Source organism: Molothrus aeneus, chromosome 3, assembly GCF_037042795.1.
Source record: "Molothrus aeneus isolate 106 chromosome 3, BPBGC_Maene_1.0, whole genome shotgun sequence".
Taxonomy (NCBI): Eukaryota; Metazoa; Chordata; class Aves; order Passeriformes; family Icteridae; genus Molothrus; species Molothrus aeneus.
The window spans coordinates 70,215,929-70,238,479 of record NC_089648.1 but is presented as its reverse complement, the minus strand read 5'-3'; the positions used below and the strand labels follow the sequence as shown (position 1 = coordinate 70,238,479).

Genomic DNA, 22,551 nt, shown 5'->3' with positions numbered 1-22,551 from the left:
AAGTGATGTAGCAATCGACTCCCTCCCTTCTTTGTGTCACTTTTCAGTCTATCACCTTTATATTTCTTTGAACACCCCTTGTACTGTGATGCAGAATAAGAGTTCCTGATGTCTTGCCACTCCATTTGTCTCATGACTTTTCTCATCTCTTCTGCCACACTGATTTGAAACTGTGATTTTCTCTTACCTTGAGCAATGTCTTTTTGGACTTGATGATCTTAAAGGTCTTTTCCAACCTTAATGATTCTATGATTCTAAGTGCCTTTTGTGAGATGAAGTCACAGAAAATGTGGCTGGTCCTGACTTAAGACATAGCACCTTTAATCCCCACCCCATTTCTGAAGTTCTCTGCCTTACTTATTAATTTATGATACAAACCACCACTACAAATTTGTAAAGCTGTAACACAACATTGTAGTTGTGTAACTCACAGCTGCACAACTTTTTTTTTTCAAAATGAACTGGAAATATATTGAATTATTTTCATGCATCAAGGATGAAGAATCAAAATCATGCACAGGAACACGCTGACAGTGTCACAAACCCCATGTCAGAACATGCAAACCCTGCAGCTTCACACGACTCTATCTCTACTGGATGTTAGTAAACAAGACAACAGTGTTCAAACTTTGAACCAAAACCAAACCAAAAACTGGTAAAACCAGAGTGGTGAATGTGTTTAGCTGGGTAAAGAAGAGCACAGAAAGTCAATCTGATCCCTCTGTCAGCCATCACACAGCAGAATATTGCGAAGCAGCGGGGGGGGAAAGGAAAAAGAAGGAACAATTACAGAGTGTTTGAGAACATCCGTCTATCCCTGGGTGTGATGGCATCAGACTGCAATACCAGGTGAACTGTGGGTTTGGCAGGAGAGCAGAAAGGACATCGCAGGGACTCACTTTGATCCGGCAGTTCTAGAGGAACAATACTCCATGAAGGGTCACAGGAGTTGTGAAAGGCACAATGATCTACAGCAGGAAGGGCTGTGTCTCCCTTGGCACCCTGACACTCCTGGCATATAGGGATGTGACTATTCACTGCCAAGGTATAGATCTGCTCATGGGAAGGTGAGTTAGTAGTAAATTTGAGGGAAAGAAACCAAGAAACACTAAACATTAGTCTGGACTTGATGTGACAGTGGCCTAATGGGAACCTCACAGGCTCCTGAGCTTCCAGCTACACCAGCATCAAGGTGCTCTGAAAGAGCAACTGTCAGCAGAAGAGAAACTCTTGCCAAGTGAAATTTTAGGACACCATAACAAGGAAACCCTTTGAACAGCACAAAAGTAAAACAGCAGCAAAGACGACAACTAGATTCAAAATCAGGACTTTTCGGTTCTGCACCCTAAGAAGGATCACAGATCTTAAGCTTTCTGACAAGGTTTGAAAAAACACCACTTTTTAAGAAGGAATGAGGGATTGCAGCTCTTTTGATCACAGAGAATGCTCCTTCTGGCCTTAGTTATCCCCAAAGCTACAACCAGGGCAAAATTAGATGAGAAAAAGAAGTGAAGTTACAGATAAAAGTGATTCCTGCAAAGCTTGATGTCTTAGTCCATTGAGACAGTCTGTGGCCAATGCTCTACTTCTGGATTCTTGTGTCTCTCTTCAGTCTGTACAGGACTGAGGTTAAACCCACCTGTTTACTAAGACATGAAATTTCACGACAATCCACGGGCTTGCACAGTAACCAGACATTAATTGGCCAGATTTGGAAGTCTCAGCTCGGGCCAGTGGCTTCCTTTCCTACTGCAAGGTGCACTCCTGTGACAGAAGCAGGGATGGACTGAAGCTCCTGTTGGCTTGTCCCAGCTGCTGGAACAACCCACATGCTGGGCCTTGGGTCTGTCTCATGCTGACCACTGAAAGTTGGGGCCAAGCCTAGGAGAAAAATGGGCCCTTTTATGCATTAAATTAGATTTGGTTTATCAATTTGTTATCAGATGCAAAAATTCAGTTACTTTAACTGGCTCCTGTGCGAACCTTGTGTTTGGACTGTCAGCTTCTGGGATGAATGCAACTTTCTATTTAAAACTTTATATAATTTTATTTAAACACTAGTGTTTACTAGTGAAAACACTCCTAATTTTGTTAGGTCTGATGATACTGGCATAAAAAGACATTATGCAATCCCCTCATTTGATTTTAGAGGGTGAATTCAGGCATTTGAGTCTGAAGGGAAAAACAAAAACTAAAAGAAGAATAAACCAGCCCAACAAGTGCATTTGCCAATGTTTTTCCTAAGTGGTCACAGCAACCCACAGGCTCACTGATGCTCAAAGGGTGGAGCTACATCTCCACCTCTTCTCCTCCCACATTGCTGTTCCCTCCTTTCCTTGCATCAATTCTGGCACTTATCTGATTTCCTGCTGGCAACAAACAAGTCCCAAGGGGAGTAAAAGAAAGCAGTTTTCTGCTGGTTTAACAGCCAGGAATGTACATGGAAGCAGTAAAACTGCCTTGTTTGGCAGCAGAAAATTCTTGGCTTGGCTTCCCTCTGGTGAAGCTTCATCCCAAACTCCCCAGGCAGCTCAGGAAGAGCAGTGGGATTTCTGGGAGTGTCTGCAGCAAGGAATTGCAGCTCCTCACCTGCTCTGCTGACCAAGAGGGATACCTGCTCCCTGGAGGGAAAGCCAGCCTGCCTCTCCCAGGCAATGCCAGGCTTTCAGCCAGCCTGAGGCACAGCCTGCCCAGCTCCCTGTCCAGAACATTCACCAGAGTGACCAGGGGGTGCCTGGAACCTTGGAAACTCAGGGCACAGCAACAGAGAGATGCCTACACTGACTGTGGTGCCCTCTGGGCTAAATCCTGCTCTCTGAGCTGAGGAAGCAGCTGCCAGGGTAAAACAACCTGGAGAGTTTATAAACAGGAAATCCCAGTCTCTGAAGTTGTGTTTAAAATGATACTTTCCAAATATACCTGCAAAAGGAGCATTTTCTCCTACTAACATAACTACTCCTGCATGAAAAACTACCGAATTTCAAAGTGAAAAGTTGCTCTCTTCTGCAGGAGATTCAAAGCCCTGAAAAACATGGGGGGCAGAGGGAGAAAACCTTTCCAATTACTGACTCTTTTGGTACGAGCCCACTCAAGGGGAAGAGGGACAGTTTCTGAAGAAAGGAAATCCTCCAGTGAAAGACAGATGAACAACATATATCACTATTTCCCCAACAGACTTCCCCACTCAATGGACAAAGCCCCCCCACTTAATGGACAAAGCCATTAAAAGTGACAGCTCTGAAAAGACATCTCAACCCTCCAAGAGGAGCTCAGGCACTCATCTGGAAGGATGTAGCTACACCAGAGGCATTGGGTGACCAATGAAGACTATTTAGGGATAGAGAAGAGGTTTAGATTTGATATTAGGAAAAATTTCTTCATGGAAAGGGTTATAAAGCTGCCCAGGGAAGAGGTGGAGACCCCATCCCTGGAAGTATTGATATGGCACTTTAGGATGTGGTTTATTGGTGCTGTGTTAATGATTAGATTTGATGATTTTAAAGGTCTTTTTCAACCTTAATGACTCTATGATTCCATATAAACTGCTTTTTTAAAGGAAATATCTTGGTTTGTTTAGGGTTGGATTTTTTTTTTTAAGGGGTTGTTTGTTTAATTGTTTGTTTAACTCTGAAGCCAGCTGACATGGCTGGGAAAAGCAGGTAAAGGTTGGGGGTCTTTTTCCTGCCTCCATTTTCCCAGCCATAGAAAGACCAGGAGTCCCCTTAAGGACCAAGGGCTGGCATTGGCACAGTCCCTTCAGGACAGCCAGAGAGCAGCTGATGACATCAGGGGACACCAGCACAGCCAGGTGCAAGCTCTGCAGCCACACACAAGGCCAACACTCCTGTCACTCCTGGAGCCACCAGCAGCCTCTGAACCCCACAAAAGGAACTAAAACAATAAATCTGCTACTGTGGAAAAGGCAGTTTCCATCAGGCCCCGGGAGAAATAATAAAAACTTTTAGCCAATTTCCCCTAATCAGTAAAAACAGAGGAAATTTATGAATCAATTTTCAAGAGGTAAAAAGCAAAATCAAGTCACTCCATCACAGCTGACACAATGCTCATTCCAAGCTATTCAGCTGGGAAAAAATATCCTCCCCAGATGGACAAAAAAACCACAACAGACAAACTAGATCCTTTTATGCGTCCCTTTAATAAAATACATTTGCATAGTTATCTTACAACTTTGTTCAAATCCAAAGGTGAACAATTGCCTCATGCTAAGCACAGCCTGCATTTGCACATCTCAGCAACCATCCCACAGTGACACTCAAGCTTGGGAAGGACAAGGAAGGGCTTTAAGGCAGCACACACCAGAACACAGCAGTTTTATAGGGTCATTACACTGAAGTAGCACAACCCTGCAGCAGCTTCCGCTGCAGGCCAAGGAGTGTTGGCATTCCTACCAGCAGACTTATTTACAGGTGTTCCAACCCTGCCCAGGAGAATCACACAGGGATACAATCTGACAAAGCTCTGAGATGGCAGAAATGTTCAGTGACCAGAGGGAGACGTTTCAGTTATTAGTGTGCAACTCTCTGATGGAGCTTTGTGCCTTCTGCTCCTGACTGCACCATCAAGCGCGTGGAGACAGAGCTCTGGGTGCTCCAGCCCTCAGCACCACGGGCTCCTCACAGACCCAGCCCTGCCTCTGGTCCCAGGGGTGGCACAAGGCCTTCCTGCATGCATCCAGCTCTGGAGCAGGAACTAAGCTTGTGTCAAACCAGGCTTCTGTCATTTGTTAGTCCATTATGCAAACCAGACAGTTACAGAAGCAGCATTTTGGTACCTGTTCTTGTGCATTTACAGCACTGTTTGCTTCTCACCCCTGTGACACCAGGGCCCCTATTCTCTGCTGGCCCACAGGAAACAACATTTAGCAAGTACCACACTGCAGGCAACAGCAAACAGCGTATTTTGCTTGCCATGTTGGCTTCAGTTTTACTTTTTAACCTTGTGTGGCTCTCAGCAACATTTAGACTCTCAGCTCTTGCCTAGGAACCATGAGTTCAGCAAAGGACTCTGTTTTCCACCTTGCCCTTCGCTCCACAGCCAACATTTTTCACCCAGATTAGGGTGATTTTACTTGACTGGCTGAGATGCCCAGCTGAACTCAACTCTACGGTCTTTTATCAACAAAGGGATGGATTGCACATAACTAGAGAAAAAGTTGCATTTTTAAAAGTAAAGTCTGATTTAAATGCAACTTCCAACAGCCACACTGCTTCATTGATACAGAATATTATTTTTAAATAATCTCGCTGTAAATACATCCTTGGCATTGCACGATCTGATGTGTGTATCCAACTCTTTCTGCACCACTGTGCAGGAGAGCAGAGCTCTCAGGCAACTGTGCTGGAGCTGTGCTAGGCAGACTTTTGCAATACAGATGAATACTGAAGGCAGGGACTATGTCCCTCTCAGCATTATTAAGGTGTATTTTTTTATTATTATTATATTTATTATTACACTTAAGAGAATTTAGAGCATACTCAGGTGATACTGAAACATGAAAAGATAGCTGTGAAAGCACAAAATGCTTCACACTTCAATACTTTTCAGTTCAGACTTGGAGGCAGAGGTTTCAATAATTATCAGTGCTCATACCTACACAACAACACAGGGCTACTACTTGTGTGAAACTTTGCCAACAGTACTGTAATCTCCAAATGTATCAGTTAAAAATTTTAAAAATTAGTAAAATGCCACGTTGTTTTGGAAAATTCCTCAAATACCTCAGTGAGGATGGGAAGTTGTTTTTAATATTTCAAAGACAATTAGTAGTAATATAGTATTCAAGGAAAACTGACTGAACATTGATTGTCAGTGTGGCTCAATTCCCACAGATGAAAAGTGCCTTTCTGCCTTTTAGAAATTACATAATTTAGAAGATCACCTAATTCTTAGACTACAGTACATGACTGCTTGATGCCACTGATGCAGCACAACACATTTCAGCCTGTATTAAAACAGGATTTCCAAGACAGAATTCACAGAAGGCAATTCTGGGTGAGTAGTGTATTTTAGTAGAAACACTTAAAACGTGGTTTCAGAAGGAAATCAAGTCATTTGAAATACTCAAAGGATTATCTAGCACATTATTTGCCTACAACAACATGATTTCATTCTATAACAAAATACTGGTTCAGACAAAATACATCCAGAATAAAAACCCATTTGTAGTTTTCTGTAGGCACATGGCATATCTGTATTGCACAGAAGATACATCTCTGAACTAAAGGGCACATATACATTATTTGATCAAGGATATAAATACATAACATGGGATTTTGGAGAAAGGCTTTTAAATCTCTGCAATTGGATTAACCTTTTCCTGATAGTACCTTCAAAACATTCATCTATATATATATATGTCTATATAGTAAACAAGCAGTTTGTTTTGTAAACATTTCTGATTGCATAAGTGACCTTTGCTGTTTCATAACCAAGTTGAGGAAACCAACTAAATTAAATACTGTGTCTAGAGATCTCTCTTGTTGTTACAAGAGCACAGAACTATTTAATCAGAGAAGTAGTCTAGAATCAAATTAATCCTTTTATTTAAAGGGGAATCAAGGTTACAAGTTCCTCCTTCCCTCCAAACATTACAGTAAGACAAGGGCAGCTCATACTGCACTGCATTTCCAACAGGCCAGGACTGTGGGCTGAGGAGCACAGCTCCATCCTAAACCCAAATGCTCTGCCCTCACTCCAGGTTCTCTTAGTGTCTCTCTCCTGGCAACACATCCTCAGTGAGGTTACCTCTGCATTAGGCTGCTGCTCTGTTTACCAGGAGGAAGAGCAGCAGCTTTCAGACAGTACTTTAAACGTCACTGCAGACCACAGCCAGAGACAAACAATTCAGTACCATGAACTATTTAATGAAAAGAAGGGGCAGGGGAAGGGCCTGGTCACACAGAGGCTGTGCAAGTACTTACTGCAGCAACTAAGCACATCTGCCAAAACTGAAAGCAAATATGAATGATCAGAATTTAAGGAAGGAGGCTGTTTAGGGATAGAATGGATTGAGCCAAAACAACCTGAATTCCTGCCATAGTACTACTGTGAAGGAAGAAAAACCATTAAAATACCCTCCACTCTACACCTAATAGTTCCCCTGTTAAAAAGGGTGTGAAAAGGCTGGATGGAGTGCACCAGATCTAACCCTTAGATCCTGTAGCATGTTTGTAATCACAGTGACTATCAGCAGCACACAGGTAGGGTTTGTATCTGGATGAGCCACGAAGGCCCCCAATTTTAAAAGCTCAGTATGTAAGAGATTAAATCAAGTCCATTAGAACAATAATCAATGAACATTTTAATTCTGCAAAATATGTACATAATAACATTAAAAGAACACAAGTGCCCATTCCAAACAGCTCAGATAAACTGTGCAAATAGTGGGTCTTTGTGTGTCTGCAATCCCACCATGCAAACAATACTTGATTATGCATGCTAATGACTACGATTATCAATCCCAAAGGAAATACTAAAGGAAACAAGAATGAACAGCAGTGAAAGCCACACAAAGACCCACTATCCTTTCTGCTTTTACAAATCCACTGAAACTGTAGATTAGAAGAAAACCCACGAAAACCTAATTTCTTGGTTGGATCTAACGTTCAAACGAAGCAAAAGGATTGTGTCAGACACGTGAGCAGGGCTGGCCACCCTGCCTCCACGCTAGTCAAACTTGGATAGTGGGTCTCTGAGGTGCTTTCACACTGGAAGACAACATTGGGTCCTAAAAAAAAAAAAAACAAAAAAAAATGAAGGATAAAATGAACATAAATTTGAAGAGTGAAACATATGAATTCTACGGACAAAGACAGAACAACACCAAAATGTCAGAAAGGAATGATGAACATTCAACTTTCTGAGAACAGACATCACAAGCTTCCACCCTTGCAGTTTCATACTTATAAACACACAAATTTAAGTACTTATGACCAGCCATGGCTGACTCTGAAAACCCCTGCAGCTCATTCATTTGAACAAAAAGTTTCTTCCTAAGGAAAACTTCTGTCACGTAGACTTCAACACAAGGTCAAGCCCTAAGGGTTTTTTTAAAGGCAATGGCAAATTCCCTGGAATTTCAACAAAACCAGAATCTCTCTTGAGAAACTTCTACTGGGACATTAGAAAACCAGATAAAAAGTAAACTTGTAACAAAAAATCTCATTGGAATTTATTTATATCAGCACATACAAATTAACCTGTTCAATTCTGTTTGAGTCTGAAAGAAGTTAAAACCTCGCCTCTAGTCTTATGTGTCCATGGAACAGGAGGTACCACATCCCTCAGACCCCAAGGGCTACATGGTCTGAAGAGGGACACACCTTGTGGGCAATCCAGAGACTATTCCAGACCCCAGGATTACAACCTGGAAGTGTTATCAAGCCCGACTGACATTCACCAAATAGTTTTAGAAACACGAAGTCACTATATCACTATGAAGTAAGGGACTGATTTCATATTTGATCTTTGCTGTAAGAGGTAAAATTCTGGAGCTGTTGAGTAAAATCAGAATAAATAATTAATCTTCATGTATTAATATCAATGTGGAACTGCAACAGGCAACACCTCAAAGCCACTGCTACCATGAACTGCTACTCCACAAAGAGAAGTTACTTGGCAAGAACTAGAGAACTTCCAAATGTGCTGTCCATACAGACACAGAAATGCACCAGCCATGAGCACCTTAGTTCAGAAGTCGTTTTTTCACTATGAACACCCCTGAAAGTGAGTCAGCTTCATCCACCTGACAGTGTGGACAGGAATTACTGAAGATCTTTTGTGCATGGAAATCAACTTCTGGATATACAGATCCTTGTTGCAGGACTTGCCTCATGTCTCCAACATGTCACATCCACAAGTAAGGTTTGGGGAAGACAAAAATGAGGTAGGTCTAGAGATATTGCTACAAACAACAACCTGGAGCTCAGGCTGAGCACCTGAAGGAGCAACTCTGATGTGTGAGGATTGAAGCAGTGCTGGGCTATGGAAAGCACAAAGAGTGAAAAGGAAACAGTCACTACACGTAGATTAGAGCAGAAAGAACTGGCACAACATTCAGCTCTGAGAATCTCATGGGATGAGATACTTCAGGATGAACCAGAAGCCCCTCTGCACATGGAGCACAGGTGTGTGCCCCTGGCTGAGCTGTCCAGCCTTGAGCAAGAACATCTCTGAGGGATGAACTGATCTCCAATACCAGAAGACATTGAGCAACCAAGTATGCAGACACAGCTGGAGCAGCTGTCTTCCCTCCTTACACTTCTCTCCTGACTACCCCACCTTAAATATCCCTTGGGAGGAATGGGAAGAGAACTTGGTAGATGTGTCCTTGTCAGATCCTGGTAACACAGCAAAGACCTGACTCTTGACATTTAATGGTTGAGATTTACCTGAGGGGAGAAAATCTCAACTAAAGAAAACAAAATGACACACTTCACACTGGTTCCATGGATTACAAACTTGAAAAGGTACCTCATTGAAAAAGCCAACAAATAATAAGAGAACAAGTTTCCAAGTGCAAAGCAGATGAAGATTGGCCAAAATAAAATTATCTCCAGACCAGGGCACTGGGAAGAACTGTGAAGTGGTGAGAGCACCATGCCTACCCCCCCTTACATACACTTTGGAAAGGATGGAAAGAGAACCTGGCACTAGAGAGGTACTAGCAACACACAAGATCTGATCCTGCATGGTTATGCAAACACTCAAAGATTTATTTTAAATCTATTTTGAAACCTGCTGAGTATATTTATTATTTATGATGGCTTTTGTGCAAACATTAGAAAAAAGGCTATTAAAACTGTAATTAAAACAGGAGCAAGTCTAACCACCACCACAGTCACCAGGAACACGACTTAACTGTCCTGAGTTCTGCAATCACCCCATGTTTAAGAGACAAACAAACCTACAACACCCTGAAGTCATTTTGCTTTTCTTTCCTTGCAGGGTCCTATGCCAGGATGTACAGCTACACCAAGAGGAAGAGTGATTTTGTTCTTTTCACAGAGCTATGTCAGCAAATTAAGAGAAAGGACATCTCACTGACCCCAGTTCCTTCTTTGCTAGGGAAGTTTGCCATTACAGCTACAACTAATAACTCCCAGAAAAGACTCCAGATACAAAGGTCTTTAAATCTGGGGGAAAACCCACAATTTTCCTGAACTACAAACCTATCTGAGTAAACCAAATTTGCCTGCTTCCTTTCCAATACCATCATACTTGTTCTAGAAAAAACAGTAGGAAAAACTGCTATTATTCAACAGAGACATTATAATACTCAGATCAGCAGTTTTTTGAAATGCAACAATGCATTATTAAAATTATATTCTCTCATATCTCAAAGCTGTTCCGTTGAGGGCCACATCAACATTTCTGTGGGACAATTCCTTAGTGATTTCACAAGAATACTTGTGATAGTTTCTCTACTCTGTTTAAACAAGAGCCAAAAATATTGTAAGGAAACCCAAGGAAGTTTGGAAGTTCATTCAGGACACATTTAAACATTCCTCTGGTTACATAGGAGAGCTACAGAGCAGTGGCTTACTGCTCACACAACTGACCAGCAGCAGCAGCCCAGCTGAAATCTGGGAAATGGTATTTGAACAGAGCTCCTGAGCTGTGCTGGGTTTGTGCAGGCTCTGGGCTTGAGGCAGGATTTTTCCTTAAGTTTCCAAATGCCTATATCACAACAAAGTGGCAAATCCCAGCACAAAACTAGTGTGGAACTTAGCTTATTTGAAATCCTGAGAGAATCTGAAAAAATGAGAATAAATTCAACATACTCTTTGTTCACCAGTAGGTGGATTTTGTAGAACTGCTTCATAGAGTAGTGATTAGGGAAAAGTTTAATGGCCAGGTACAGATGACCTGGTGCACATCTGCACATCATTAACCTTTGTCAAAAGCCAGTTTGATGTGGATGGAAATACTCTTATTTCACATCACTGAAATCTGAGGGAAAACTTAATGATGTACCAGCAAACAATGAGAAAAACTTACTCATTATCCAGAAAATTTCCAATTACAGCATGGTCTTATCATGGCTTTTGCTGAAAATCAGTGGTTTATGTGATGACCTTGCATTTGTCATATTCAACAACATAACTTGAAATAACACACCTGGTGTGACAAGCTGCTACCTCTACCATTTTTGAAAATTCTTAAGTTTTAATACTCAGCCAGAATCTTAATTTTATAGCCCACCTGGTATAGTCTATACTGTTTCTTTAAAAGTGAGATTTGCAAACAAATTAAAGCTTTCAAAGGACCATTTTAATGATTTAGCTATGTCTCATCAAAGAATGTTAAATTCAATCTAAATCCAGAAGTTTCTGACATCCCAACCACATTGGCCAGAGACATTAAAAAAAAAAAGCCAGAACAATATGTTATCAAAAATATGAGCTCAGAAGTAATTTACCTAAAAAGAAAACCTCAAGAATGGTGCACACTCTCTTTTGCCCAGGAACCATAACAAGTTACCCAGGGAAAATATTTTTACTTTCCAACCCAAGCTGTACCTTCATTATGAGTTTGTGAATTTTTCTGTAAGAACATGACTATGAGATCAAATCTGAAGTGCAGACTGATCCTACAGTAGCTACAGGCTAACAAGAGTGAGGCTCAGCCAGATTTCCAGATGGGTGTTTCTATCCCAAGAGAACTCCAAACATTGTCTGGAGGAAAACAGCAAGTGAAGGGACAACGTCTGTTGTGTCAAAGCAGCAACTCTGGCATCATGGTGTGCTCCCAAACCCACTGGGCTGATGTAAAAGTTGGTTTAATCACAGGATGAAAAGCTGACAGAGTAAAAATTGTGCTAAATTTCTCTGGGAGGAGGATTTTCTCTGGGGACAGGGGGCAAAAACCAGGGTGTGTGAAGGGGGCACCAGAAACCTTTACTGTGTTTATGTGCTAAAAATGCAGAGAAGATGCTGACTGTCAGGTGTACAGTTTGGGATCCAGTTCTCAGCCTGCTGCTGGTAATTTTCACCTCAGCCTATGTCCTGACATATATCTTGTTTCTCAGGACTGGATGACAGCTGGAATGCTGGGAGCCAGGAGAAGGACAGACCACGTGCTAATGCCAAAATCTTTTTCCTATCCTTTTTATGGGTATTTTTACTTAACTGATATATGTGTTAAAATTACTACAGCACTTTTCCTTATTTTACAAAACTTGAGCAAGTTCTGTAATTGCAGTGTGTCTGCACTGCTTCCCAGTCCATGTTAATTACCAGAATCTTGTTGGAAGGAGAACTCCTACCCAATCCAGTATTTTTAGCTCACCCTACAGCATTCTTGCTATCCTACACTGGCTGGTTGGTTATGTGCTGGTTGCTTGTAGGTTAACTGGAAAAGGGTTTAAAGCACCTTGTACTATAAAAAAGAATTTAAAGAAGGAGTACTTGAAGTAGTAATCAATTCAGCTGATGCCTGGAACACCAAATTCCAAACACAAAGTAGGAGAACAGCAATGCACCTTTGAAATGAAGAAACAAAATTAATCAAAAATAGAGGTTGCTTACACTGCTGACTTGGATCGGAATCTGTGGTCATCTTCACATAGTTTGAGGGGAAGAGACCTGTCACTCCATTGATTTCTCCTTGCCACCAGTCAGCATCATCCTTGTTCAGCACATTAATCAGCTGCCCCTTGGAGAAACTGAGCTCATCCTCATTGTTGGCCGTGTAATCATACATGGCTATCACCTGGCACACTGGGAAGGAAAGAAGAGCAGAATGGAGTTATACCAGTGTTAAAACTGTTTTCTCAGTGTTTTACAAAACCACAGGAAAGAAACAACCATCTCACATGCACTGTTGCATGAGAAAAATGCCACATGATTTTATCTTGGTACAGAACTGCCTTCCCTTTTCTTTTACTTCTTTAAAACTGAGCTAGCCAATAATTCTCACTTCCACTTTATATATCTGTGAACTTCTATAATGAATGGACTGCATCTACTGGCCTTCCAAACACTGTAAAATGTAATCAAGTATCCTCCTCTCTTTTACTGGCTGAAAAGAGAGTGAGTTTGATTATCTTACTGCAGACACTTGTGGGGAAAATGTTGCAGAGGAAGAGGAAACATGCATTAGCTAATCATGAGTTGCTGTTTTAGTCACAGGGAAGTATTGTCCAGTAAAACCCAGGAAATTGTTGTATAAGCAACTCTTATCTGTGGAGAACAGCATAATTTAAGCACATAGAAGCAAAAAATCTAATTTTCTGTGAAATATCCTCATTTGTACCCAACCATTCAAATGGAAAAACCTAGAAATAACCTGAAAATTTGCTTAGTCTCCCTCTTTGTAAGAAGCAGTGCATGTAATTCCATATGGTTTGCCAATGTTTGCTAGCTTTAAGATTTTTGCTAGCACTTGGAAACATAGGGTTTCCAAAAGAGAGGATTATGGCTCTTCAGAGCAATCATCAAAATTAAAAAGCCCAGAAGATGGATGCCTGACCCTCACAGATACATGAACATTTGAAATAGTTACATAAAATTCTAAATTAAATACAAAATCTCTTTTTTTCACCTGAGGGAGCAGCTGATGTGGTTCTTTCACTGCTTGGACCCAGCAGCTTCACATGGCTGGCAGGGAACCATCCCTTCTGTCTCTTTTTCCCTCTTGCCTGTAAGTGTTCAAAATGGTTATTACACAACTGAAAAACTGAATAGGCCATAGACTGGAAAAAAAATGCAACATATATGTCACAGATTTTTCCCAACAAAAGACAAGAAGTCAGGCTTCTAAACAGCTACTGAATGAATCTCAAAAGACAAAAATCTGACTAAAGCATAAAACAATGCAATTCAGATAAAGCTGCACCCTAATATGTTCAGCCAAAATTTTTAAGTGAGATTTCAGAGTACAACTCAAATGTAGGGGTGAAAATTTGTTCTATGAATATTCCACCTATGCAACATATCCAGAGTTTCTAATGAGGTCAAGGGCACTTTAACAGGACATTCTTCTTAAATTTAGGTGGGGAAAGGAGAGAAGTGGGAACAGAACTTTTGCATTAAAGAAGCTTCCAACTCCAGCTTCCAAACCCACCTGTTCCTTCATTAGAATAACTTCACAGTTTAATGTTTCACCAATTAAATCCTAACCAATTAAGTAACTGTCAACTCATCTCTTCCTCCTCCCGCCTGTTAATCGACAGTTTTACTATTCTATGTGACCAAGAAAATTGACTCTAAAAAAACCATAAAACCCCCAGCAACCCAAAGTTTAAAAAAGCCAACCAACCAATCTAACAAACAAAAAAAATCCACCATACAGCTTCTCTTCCCCTTTGGCTCATACAGGATAACTTTCTGACCAGCTTTTCTATAACTCTATACTTGTTTTTTTGAATTAAACCTGAGAGCACCTCCTTGCCATTCATGAAGTTACAATTATTCCTCCTTGAATCATTTACCTGCAATTCTCCTTGCCACCATCCACTGGCATTTTTCTTCAGAATAAGTATCAGCTGTCCTGGAGCAAGACTGAGCTGTTCAGTTCCTGATGCAGCATAGGCAGTAGTAACCTGAGCGATTTCTGGAAAGAAAGCAGTAATTGCCCTTGTTATTTTTTCACTGCAGTAAGAGCTGGATCCACAGAAATATTCTGATACACAACTTGCAGCTAAGAACATCAGCCACCATTAAACACTGCTATGAACCTAAATACTCAGAGTTACTTAAGAAACAGTCTTAAATGTTAAAGGTTGTCATACACTTACCGGGTTTCTTGTTTATAGTTCCAGTTTTGCCAGCATAGCTAGAAGCCTACAAAGACAAAACAGCAATCACCTTTAATGTCCAATAAAACCAGTACAGTTTACACTAAAAGCACATGGAGATTTTAACTTTAAACCCATATTTAACAGATCACCATCCTGTACAGAGAGAGAGGCAGTGTGACACTGGCTACAGCTCTGATTTAGCACTCAAGCTACTAAGGATTTTCTTTCCTGTCAAGCATATTAACCTATGCTCAAAATCCCTGTGTGGGAGCTGGGTGCCAACAGAATAAAATGGAGAGAAGACACATTGAGAATTGTTAATTCTCAGACTCTGAACTCACATCTGGATCTTTTGGTCTGACGTAATTGGAGGGGAAGATTCCAGTTCTGGTATCGATGCTCCCGGTCCACCACTCGCCTTCCTTCTGGGTCACCAGGATCTCCTCCCCTTCCAGGAACGTCAGGTCTCCGGGCTCGGAGCTCGAGTAGGGATACAGGGCAATGTACTCTGTGCAGGGAGCACACAGGGGAGAGCACAGCTTCAGAGGGGCACAGAGGTGCAGATAAAGGGTATCAGCATTCTCCAGTGTGTGCCCAACAGGGATCATAACAGTGTGCTCATAACAGGGATCACACCTTCACAAGTCTGTGAACTGACCTGTCCACCTGCTTGGCTGAACTCACATTTACTCCTACAGGTACACAACTTTGTAATGAAAAAACACAGCTGCAATTACAATATAATCAGGGAAGCATGGAGATACACTAGACATTTTTAACAGTAATACTTGTTTTCTCTGCTCCTTACTGACTGCAAGAGAACGATCCACATTCAGGAGATTAAAAATTTTTTCTCATGTCTTTACAGAACAGCATAACACAGTAGAGAGCAGCAGGAAGAGAACTCTGCTTATAGGTTTTCAGACATATATTCAGGCTCGAGCAGAAGTCTTAATAAGAGAACCTAGGCCTATGCTCAACCTGAATTACTTATAACCTTCCTATTTTAGAACCTATTTTAGTACTTTTGTATCAATAGCTGAACATTTGCACTGTCTGTTTTGAACAAGCATTCAAAGTGCTGCTCAGAAACTCCTCACAAACTGAGCTGTATTTACAAGTCATTGAGCAGAACCAGACTGTAGCATTAGTTGGCATTTTTCATGCTCTCTTACCCTCTCCTGCTGTGTAATTCTGGGTATAAGGCCTTTTGTTTACAGCTGCATAAATAGCTTCTGGTCTGCAGAAAGAAGGAAAAAAAAAGCTTTGTGTTACCAAGAGACTGATCAAGAGCAAATCTCTCAATCCACATGAGACCAAGATCACTTTGGTTATATCAGAGATGGTACTGACTCTGAATTAACTACAAAGACTTCCCTATCAAACAGTGCCAAGTATTACTGGTATATAATCTATTTATGGCACCCAAGAGCACACCACTTAAAAGTATAATGTGATAAAAGTGAAGAAATACATTCACAAATTATGTTATTCAAAAGAAGTAAATTAAAGATTTTGACTAAATTCTCTTATTCTAAAGAATTTCTAAGAAGTTTTAGCAAAATACATGAGCAGAACAATTTACACACCATGGTGCAGCCATCCCAGCAGTAACCAGATTTTACCTGAACAGGTACCCTGGAGTATTAGAACAGGCATAATAATCTTTTCAAGTGAAGAAAACCACACTACTGCTCTGTGCAGAGCTTACAATTAGTTTTGGGTCACTTAAAAATTGGCACCTTTAGAGGCAGAATGCAACTGCACTGCAAGAGAGGAGACCTGGTAATGAACAAAAAGTCTGGCACTTGATGAATAATCAAACACCACTGATGCTTCACAGCACTCAGCCAGCAAGACTGTCTGTAGTTACACAGCAGTGAGCCCAACATTACTTGGCTTGCCAGAATGAAATAATAAATGACTAAAATGACACAGTGTAAATTCTAAATGGCATTTATGTTCTGCACATTAAATCACTGCAAGAATTTTGCATTCTAAACCACCTCTTTTTGCAAATTGATGAATAAAACAACAAAAGTCACACTTACTCCTCTTTCTTGGTTTCGCTCCCAGGTAAAAGCTTGACATAGGACTTTGGAAACCAACCCCTTCCTCCATGTACCTCTCCAAACCACCAGTTCTCCTGCTGCTCCAGGACAGTGATGATGTCATTCTTTGAAAAATTCAAGTGGTTATCTTTTTTTGCAGTCCAAGAACAAAGTGCTTGTGCTTTTAGGTTCTCTACAGGCTGCCCCTGTAAGACAGAAGTGATGGTGATTGACCACACTGCCCCAGCTGTTAAAAACACTGGTGTATCTTTTATTGAAGGTTAAGCAACTTCATTCCTAAGTGATGGCTGAATAACTTTGTTTACATCAATGCAGTTTCTTATTTGTTAGAAATATCTTTTGTGTCTAATTGTAGGTGAAAATTATTTTAGAATTATGGAAGATGAGTGCTCTTGCTCAGTGGTCCCTGGAAATATTTGGAATTATATCAATGCACACTATTAGAATATTTAGACGAGCTTCTTAATCCTCCAGCCCATTCAGTGCACCCAGCACTAGCAAAGTTGTGTGGTGTTCTGGTTTTCTTTTAAATCATTTTCATTAAGATGAATCTGAAATACATCAAGTTCTGCACAAGGTACCTGTCCATGAACAGGTGAAACAGATCCAGGGGACACAGTACGAGTAAAAGCTGATTTCTGCTGCCAGGCTGTGTTAACATTCAGGCTGGAAAAGGGGATGTTTTGGTAATCAGATTCTTCTGCAGATTTACTTGGTGAAAGTGGTCTGCAAATTGAACACAAGGCATAGTTATCAAATTACAACTTTTATTTACAAAGTACCTCAAGCAGAGAACTTTTTTTCCAACATCTATAAAACTGATATTCTATACAATTCAAAGCAGACTATCAAATACTTAAATTTTCCAAGCCAAGACATTTAAGAAGGTTCTTCAGTAAGTTTTCTGTCTTTGTATTTTAAAACCAAGTGAAACTATAGAGCACATTATGTGCCAGCTAAATTTAGAAAAAGCAATTTAAACACAAACATAACAACAACTCACTCTGAAGCAGCTGAGGTAGTAGATAAAGATACTGTAGGAGGAAGTAAGGCTTTCTTAGAAGATAAAGCTTTTTCTCCTTCTGGTATTTTTTCTACATAATTGCACGGAAACCAACCAAAATGTCCTTGAAAACTCCCATAAAGCCAACCAGGCTCTCCCACAGTTTTTTCATCAACCTACGGACAGGAGGAGAAATACAAAGGAAAGAGAATTAGCAGCATGGAACAAGCAGGGTACCTGGTGTGTCAGCACTTGCTGGCTCTCTGACCTGAACAGGGGCAGTGCCCACACCAGGATCAGCAGTTTCACTCTGCCCTGGCAGAACTGAGCTGATTTTGCCCTGTGATGATGCAGCTGCACTGGTTTCAGACACAGGTGCAGACAGACCTCAGGGACTCTGCACTGCTTCAGCCAGGCCCCAGACGTGCACATGGGGGTCATGCAGTGCCTCTGAGCCACCCTGTCCTGCCAAAAATGCCAGTGCATTGTGCTGGATTCTGCTGAATGTGCCGCCACGAGGAAGGGTCTGGTGAGCCCAGCAGAGCAGGAAACAACTGCTGCTGTTCTGCTCACAGATATAATTAACTCTGTCAGCTGACTGCTTCCAAAACTTCTGTTATTTACTGTGTGATTAAGTATAGAACATTCTTAAACATTCACTGCAATCCTGAAGCTTCCATTATGCTGCAAATTAGCCAGTTAGTGAAAATTGGCTAAAAATTAGCAGCCCATCAAACATTATCAGCTGGTTGCTTAGCTGGGGTTTGGGATGCCGGAGGAGGACGAGGTGGCAGCTGTTAGCCTATTTCTGAAATCAGTTATCAGCAGTTCAATGATACAATTACAGCTGAGAGGCAAGTCAAAGCAAAACCTACTTCTCTTGTTCTCTCTTCCATGGCTCACCGGTATGAAAATGCAAATAAATGCTTTAACACTGTCAAACTGAAAGCTAATTTAGTCAAGTGTTTTAGTATTTTGTACCACATTGCTTTATAAATTCTTCCTTATCACCTACTTGTACTACTTACAGTCTGAATGAGGAGCAACCACACATACTTATACATTAGAAACTGTATTAGCACAGTTGTAATCAGTTTTCACCCATTCACCTGCAGGCAAAGATTTTCAAACAAGTGCTAATAACTAATATACATGAAATAACACAGACTTCGACTGAGAAGCCACAAGGCATTTCCAATCTTATGGTCCTGCTGTAATATTATAGACAGCAAATTCCAAAAAGCGCTGCAATAAATGGACACAGAACAAATTACTCTAAGTATCTGCCTGAGGGAGGATTGATAAAGGGAACACTCAGAGAATCACAGATTCACAGGATGGTCTGGGTTGAAGGGGATCTTAAAGATCACCTGGTTCCACACCCTCTGCCAGGGGCAGGGACACTTTCCACTAGACCAGGTTGCTCAGACAGGCAGAAATGTCTGTTAAGAATACACTGGAAACAGCATTAAGATTCAAAAGAACCTCTCACATCTACTTGTTATATAACTAATTTGATTTTAATTCAAATTCCATCAATGAATAATTCACGTGTCTATTAACTATACTCATATTTCAAGCAAACACTCAGAAGTCAACTTGTACATGTGCAATGAGCTGCAACAACTACATTGTTTCTGATCTACTAATTTTATAAAGTTGATGTCTAGCATTCACTGTTCTTATATTTAAAGAGATGGTCAAAATATCTGGGATATGTAAAACTCAGAAATATTTTGGCTGAACTGATCTTAATTTCGCCCGTTTAGAAAAACATAAAGCAGCAATCCAGTTTAAATTTTGAGTAAACCTTACAATACATCAAACACAAGGCTTTTGACCCTTAAGACTTTGTGCATCTCAAGGCTAGAGAAAAAGGTTAACTTTTGCAAGTTAAATGTGAATAGCCAATCTTACCTGAATTACATCTCCAGTATTAAAGCTCATCTCATCGTGGTTCCTTGCCTCAAATGGATACAGAGCTCTGTAATTTACCAAGGCAACGGAATTCCTCGACTCTGCAGCACCAGCTGCCTTGCCTGGAAGGTAAGAAAACCAGTTACCACTCTGACACAGCTGAGACAAGCACTCAGCTGGACCCCCATCACTCCAAGCAACTGGTAGGAATATCAGTTCTTGCCCCCGACACAGTGCAGGTATCAGAGGAGATCACCAGGGCATCAATTTAACACACCCATCATGGAAATGTAACTGAGACAACAAAACGCATTGACTTCTGCAGGGGAAAAATCAGAAAAAACACAGAATGGGTTGGGCTGGAAGGGACCTTAAAGGTCATCTAGTTTCAGCCTCCTGCCATGGCCAGGGACACCTGCTAGACATTGTTAAAATGACATTTTTATGTTCTCCTCTTTCCTTGCCATGCTGCTCTGACTAAGCCAGTGCTTTAATAAAACCTCATTTAATGCACTATAATGTTCCAAGTTGAAAAGATCCCACTGTTGAAACAAGAAGCGCTCAGCAGCATGTTGTGAAGATTTTATTTAGAAACCTATAATAGCAAAATATCACGATTTCTATTTTCTTTGCATCTCCATTCTCCAAGTCAGTGACTGATGTTGCAAACAGGGAATGTCTTACAAGGTATAGCTGAGGTGTGCAAATATCTTTCAGCCTTGTTCTAATTTGATCCTTGCTGAACTCAGTGAGAAAAGCGGCTAATAAAAACTGACAAGAACTAATGAAGGATGAAATCAAACGTGCCTTTAGTGAAAATACTGTTAAAGCACTATTTTTCCAAGTCCCACAACTAGTTAGGTCTAGTCATTCAGGTTTTTGGTTTTTTTTTCATTTAAGGCATTGAGTAATGCAAAAATAAACTACATTTCACTGTTATGAAATCACTTGTCTGAGCATTACCTGCCCATCTCTCGTCAATGAACAAACCCCCTCCATATTAGCATTCTGTTTGAATGAAAGAAAGTACAAGCCCTAGGAAAAACCTAAAATATTACTGTTCCCAGCAACTGCTATTTGTTGACCATGATCAGTGGAAGATTTGTCATCAGAATCATAGGTGCTGAAAACTGACAGAAGTAACTTCAGTTTATAGGATCATTTGTAACTGACAAAGACAGGAAACATTGCTGGTTTGGGTTCTTTTTAATTGTAATTTAGGCAAGAAGTCTGCCATAGGGTCACATCAATAATAGTACACCTGAAGAGTGAAAGAACACTCAGAGAAGTAAAAGTCCAAAAGTCTAATGATTTTAAGATTACCTTCATTTTTCCAGGGTGGCTTAAGATTTTTCCCCTCTGTTGACTTCAACAGATCTGCAAACTTGTCATTTATATTTATTTTAGAAGTGTGTTTCTCCGCCTCTTGAGAGTTGGTTGCTTCTTTTATCTTTTTTATCTCCTCGTTCTGCTTGCGCCTCTCCTCAGCTTCTTTTGCTATTTGTTCTTGTTTTCTTTTATCTTCTTCCAGTTGCCTCTGCCTTTGTTGTTCCACCTCCCTCGAGATCATGGCTTGTCTATTTTTCTCCTCCTCTGCAAGAAGGTGTTGTTTGTTTTCCCTTTCCCTCATCATGGCAGCTGCTTCTTCAGCTTTCAGCTTTTCTTGGACTTTTTCCTGCATTCGTTCTTCCTCCAGTCGTTTCTTTTTCTCTTCCTCTTCCCTTCGGATATTTTCCTGCCATCGGTTCTCCTTCTCCCTTTTTGCCTTCCTAGAAGAAAGGAATGAGAGAGGTAAGAGAACATCCACATAAAAATGAATGAGATTGTGTTCCTACAGTAACCAGTGACACTTGTCAGCAAAACTGAGTTTATGACATTGATCACTTGCTCTCAGGGTCATCAGCTCTGCCACAGACCATGGCTTAACATGAATGCTAGAGTGCTCCACATAAAAATAACAAATTGATTAAAATCCAATAATTTTAGTCCATCACCTGAGCAGTGCCTTCACAAGCACTTCTGCCCACCTGCATCCTGATGAGCAAGAACTGATCTGATAATTGAACCAAGCTGGATTTAAGCTCTCCAGCAAGGCAGTATCCAAATCTTACGACTGGAAACAATGACTTCCACAGAGATTAATTCCACTCAGGTACATAGATAAAAATAGCCTTTGCATACTGATCTTGTCAGCTTGGTATTTTTTCCTTCAGCACTTGTAATCTATCCAATGTGCTTATCCCTGCCAGGACCACACTGCAGCAGACATGATCTGGAAACCTGACTGTACTCTCTGTAACTATTCAGATGTTATCCTATGCCTCAGCTGTCTAAAGAAGTTAGTATCCAATTCAACACAATATTTTAGCTGTCAAGACCTTTTTTCTGAAGAGAAAGGATCTAACCCTTTGGGCCATCTTCTGAAAAATGTCTAGATGAGACCTTTTCATCCATTTCCTGTGGGACATCCACTCCTCTGATGGGCATTTTAGCGTTTCCAATGCATGTGGCAGGATGCAGTAGGAGCTATGCAGGGATGCTGTTACTCCATCACACAGCTGTGTCCAACCAAAAAATTAACAGGCCATCACCACACATATGCCACATGGCTTTCTGAGACTGTCACAATGTTATGAAACTTCATCTCAAGCAGAAAAATGCTGTGATAAGCAAAGCCCATGAATCACCCACTCTACAAGGTCACTAGCTCTGCTTCTTCAGTCAAATCAAATATAAACCATTGAAAATCTCAAATTCAAACCCTCTTACACAAGTTGTACTCAACATAAAATGCTTCC

At 40.8% G+C, this 22,551-nt stretch overlaps 1 protein-coding gene across 7 annotated transcripts in view; it reads right to left on the bottom strand.

Moving 5' to 3' along the window:
* ITSN2 (intersectin 2) overlaps positions 1-22,551 on the bottom strand; it is an 80,198-nt gene that overhangs the window by 8,810 nt on the left and 48,837 nt on the right. For 6 of the 7 annotated variants that reach the window (XM_066547150.1, XM_066547155.1, XM_066547153.1 and 3 more), the window contains 11 exons: positions 21,077-21,522; positions 19,754-19,875; positions 17,837-18,012; positions 17,415-17,559; positions 16,813-17,018; positions 15,937-16,001; positions 15,103-15,269; positions 14,759-14,804; positions 14,453-14,574; positions 13,564-13,660; positions 12,549-12,740 (listed from right to left, as the gene is read on the bottom strand). In XM_066547150.1, the coding sequence (XP_066403247.1) occupies positions 12,549-12,740; positions 13,564-13,660; positions 14,453-14,574; positions 14,759-14,804; positions 15,103-15,269; positions 15,937-16,001; positions 16,813-17,018; positions 17,415-17,559; positions 17,837-18,012; positions 19,754-19,875; positions 21,077-21,522 (1,784 nt within the window). Of the gene's footprint in view, positions 1-4,137; positions 7,748-12,548; positions 12,741-13,563; positions 13,661-14,452; positions 14,575-14,758; positions 14,805-15,102; positions 15,270-15,936; positions 16,002-16,812; positions 17,019-17,414; positions 17,560-17,836; positions 18,013-19,753; positions 19,876-21,076; positions 21,523-22,551 lie in introns of those variants that run through there. The other variant, XM_066547157.1, reaches the window with a different exon arrangement.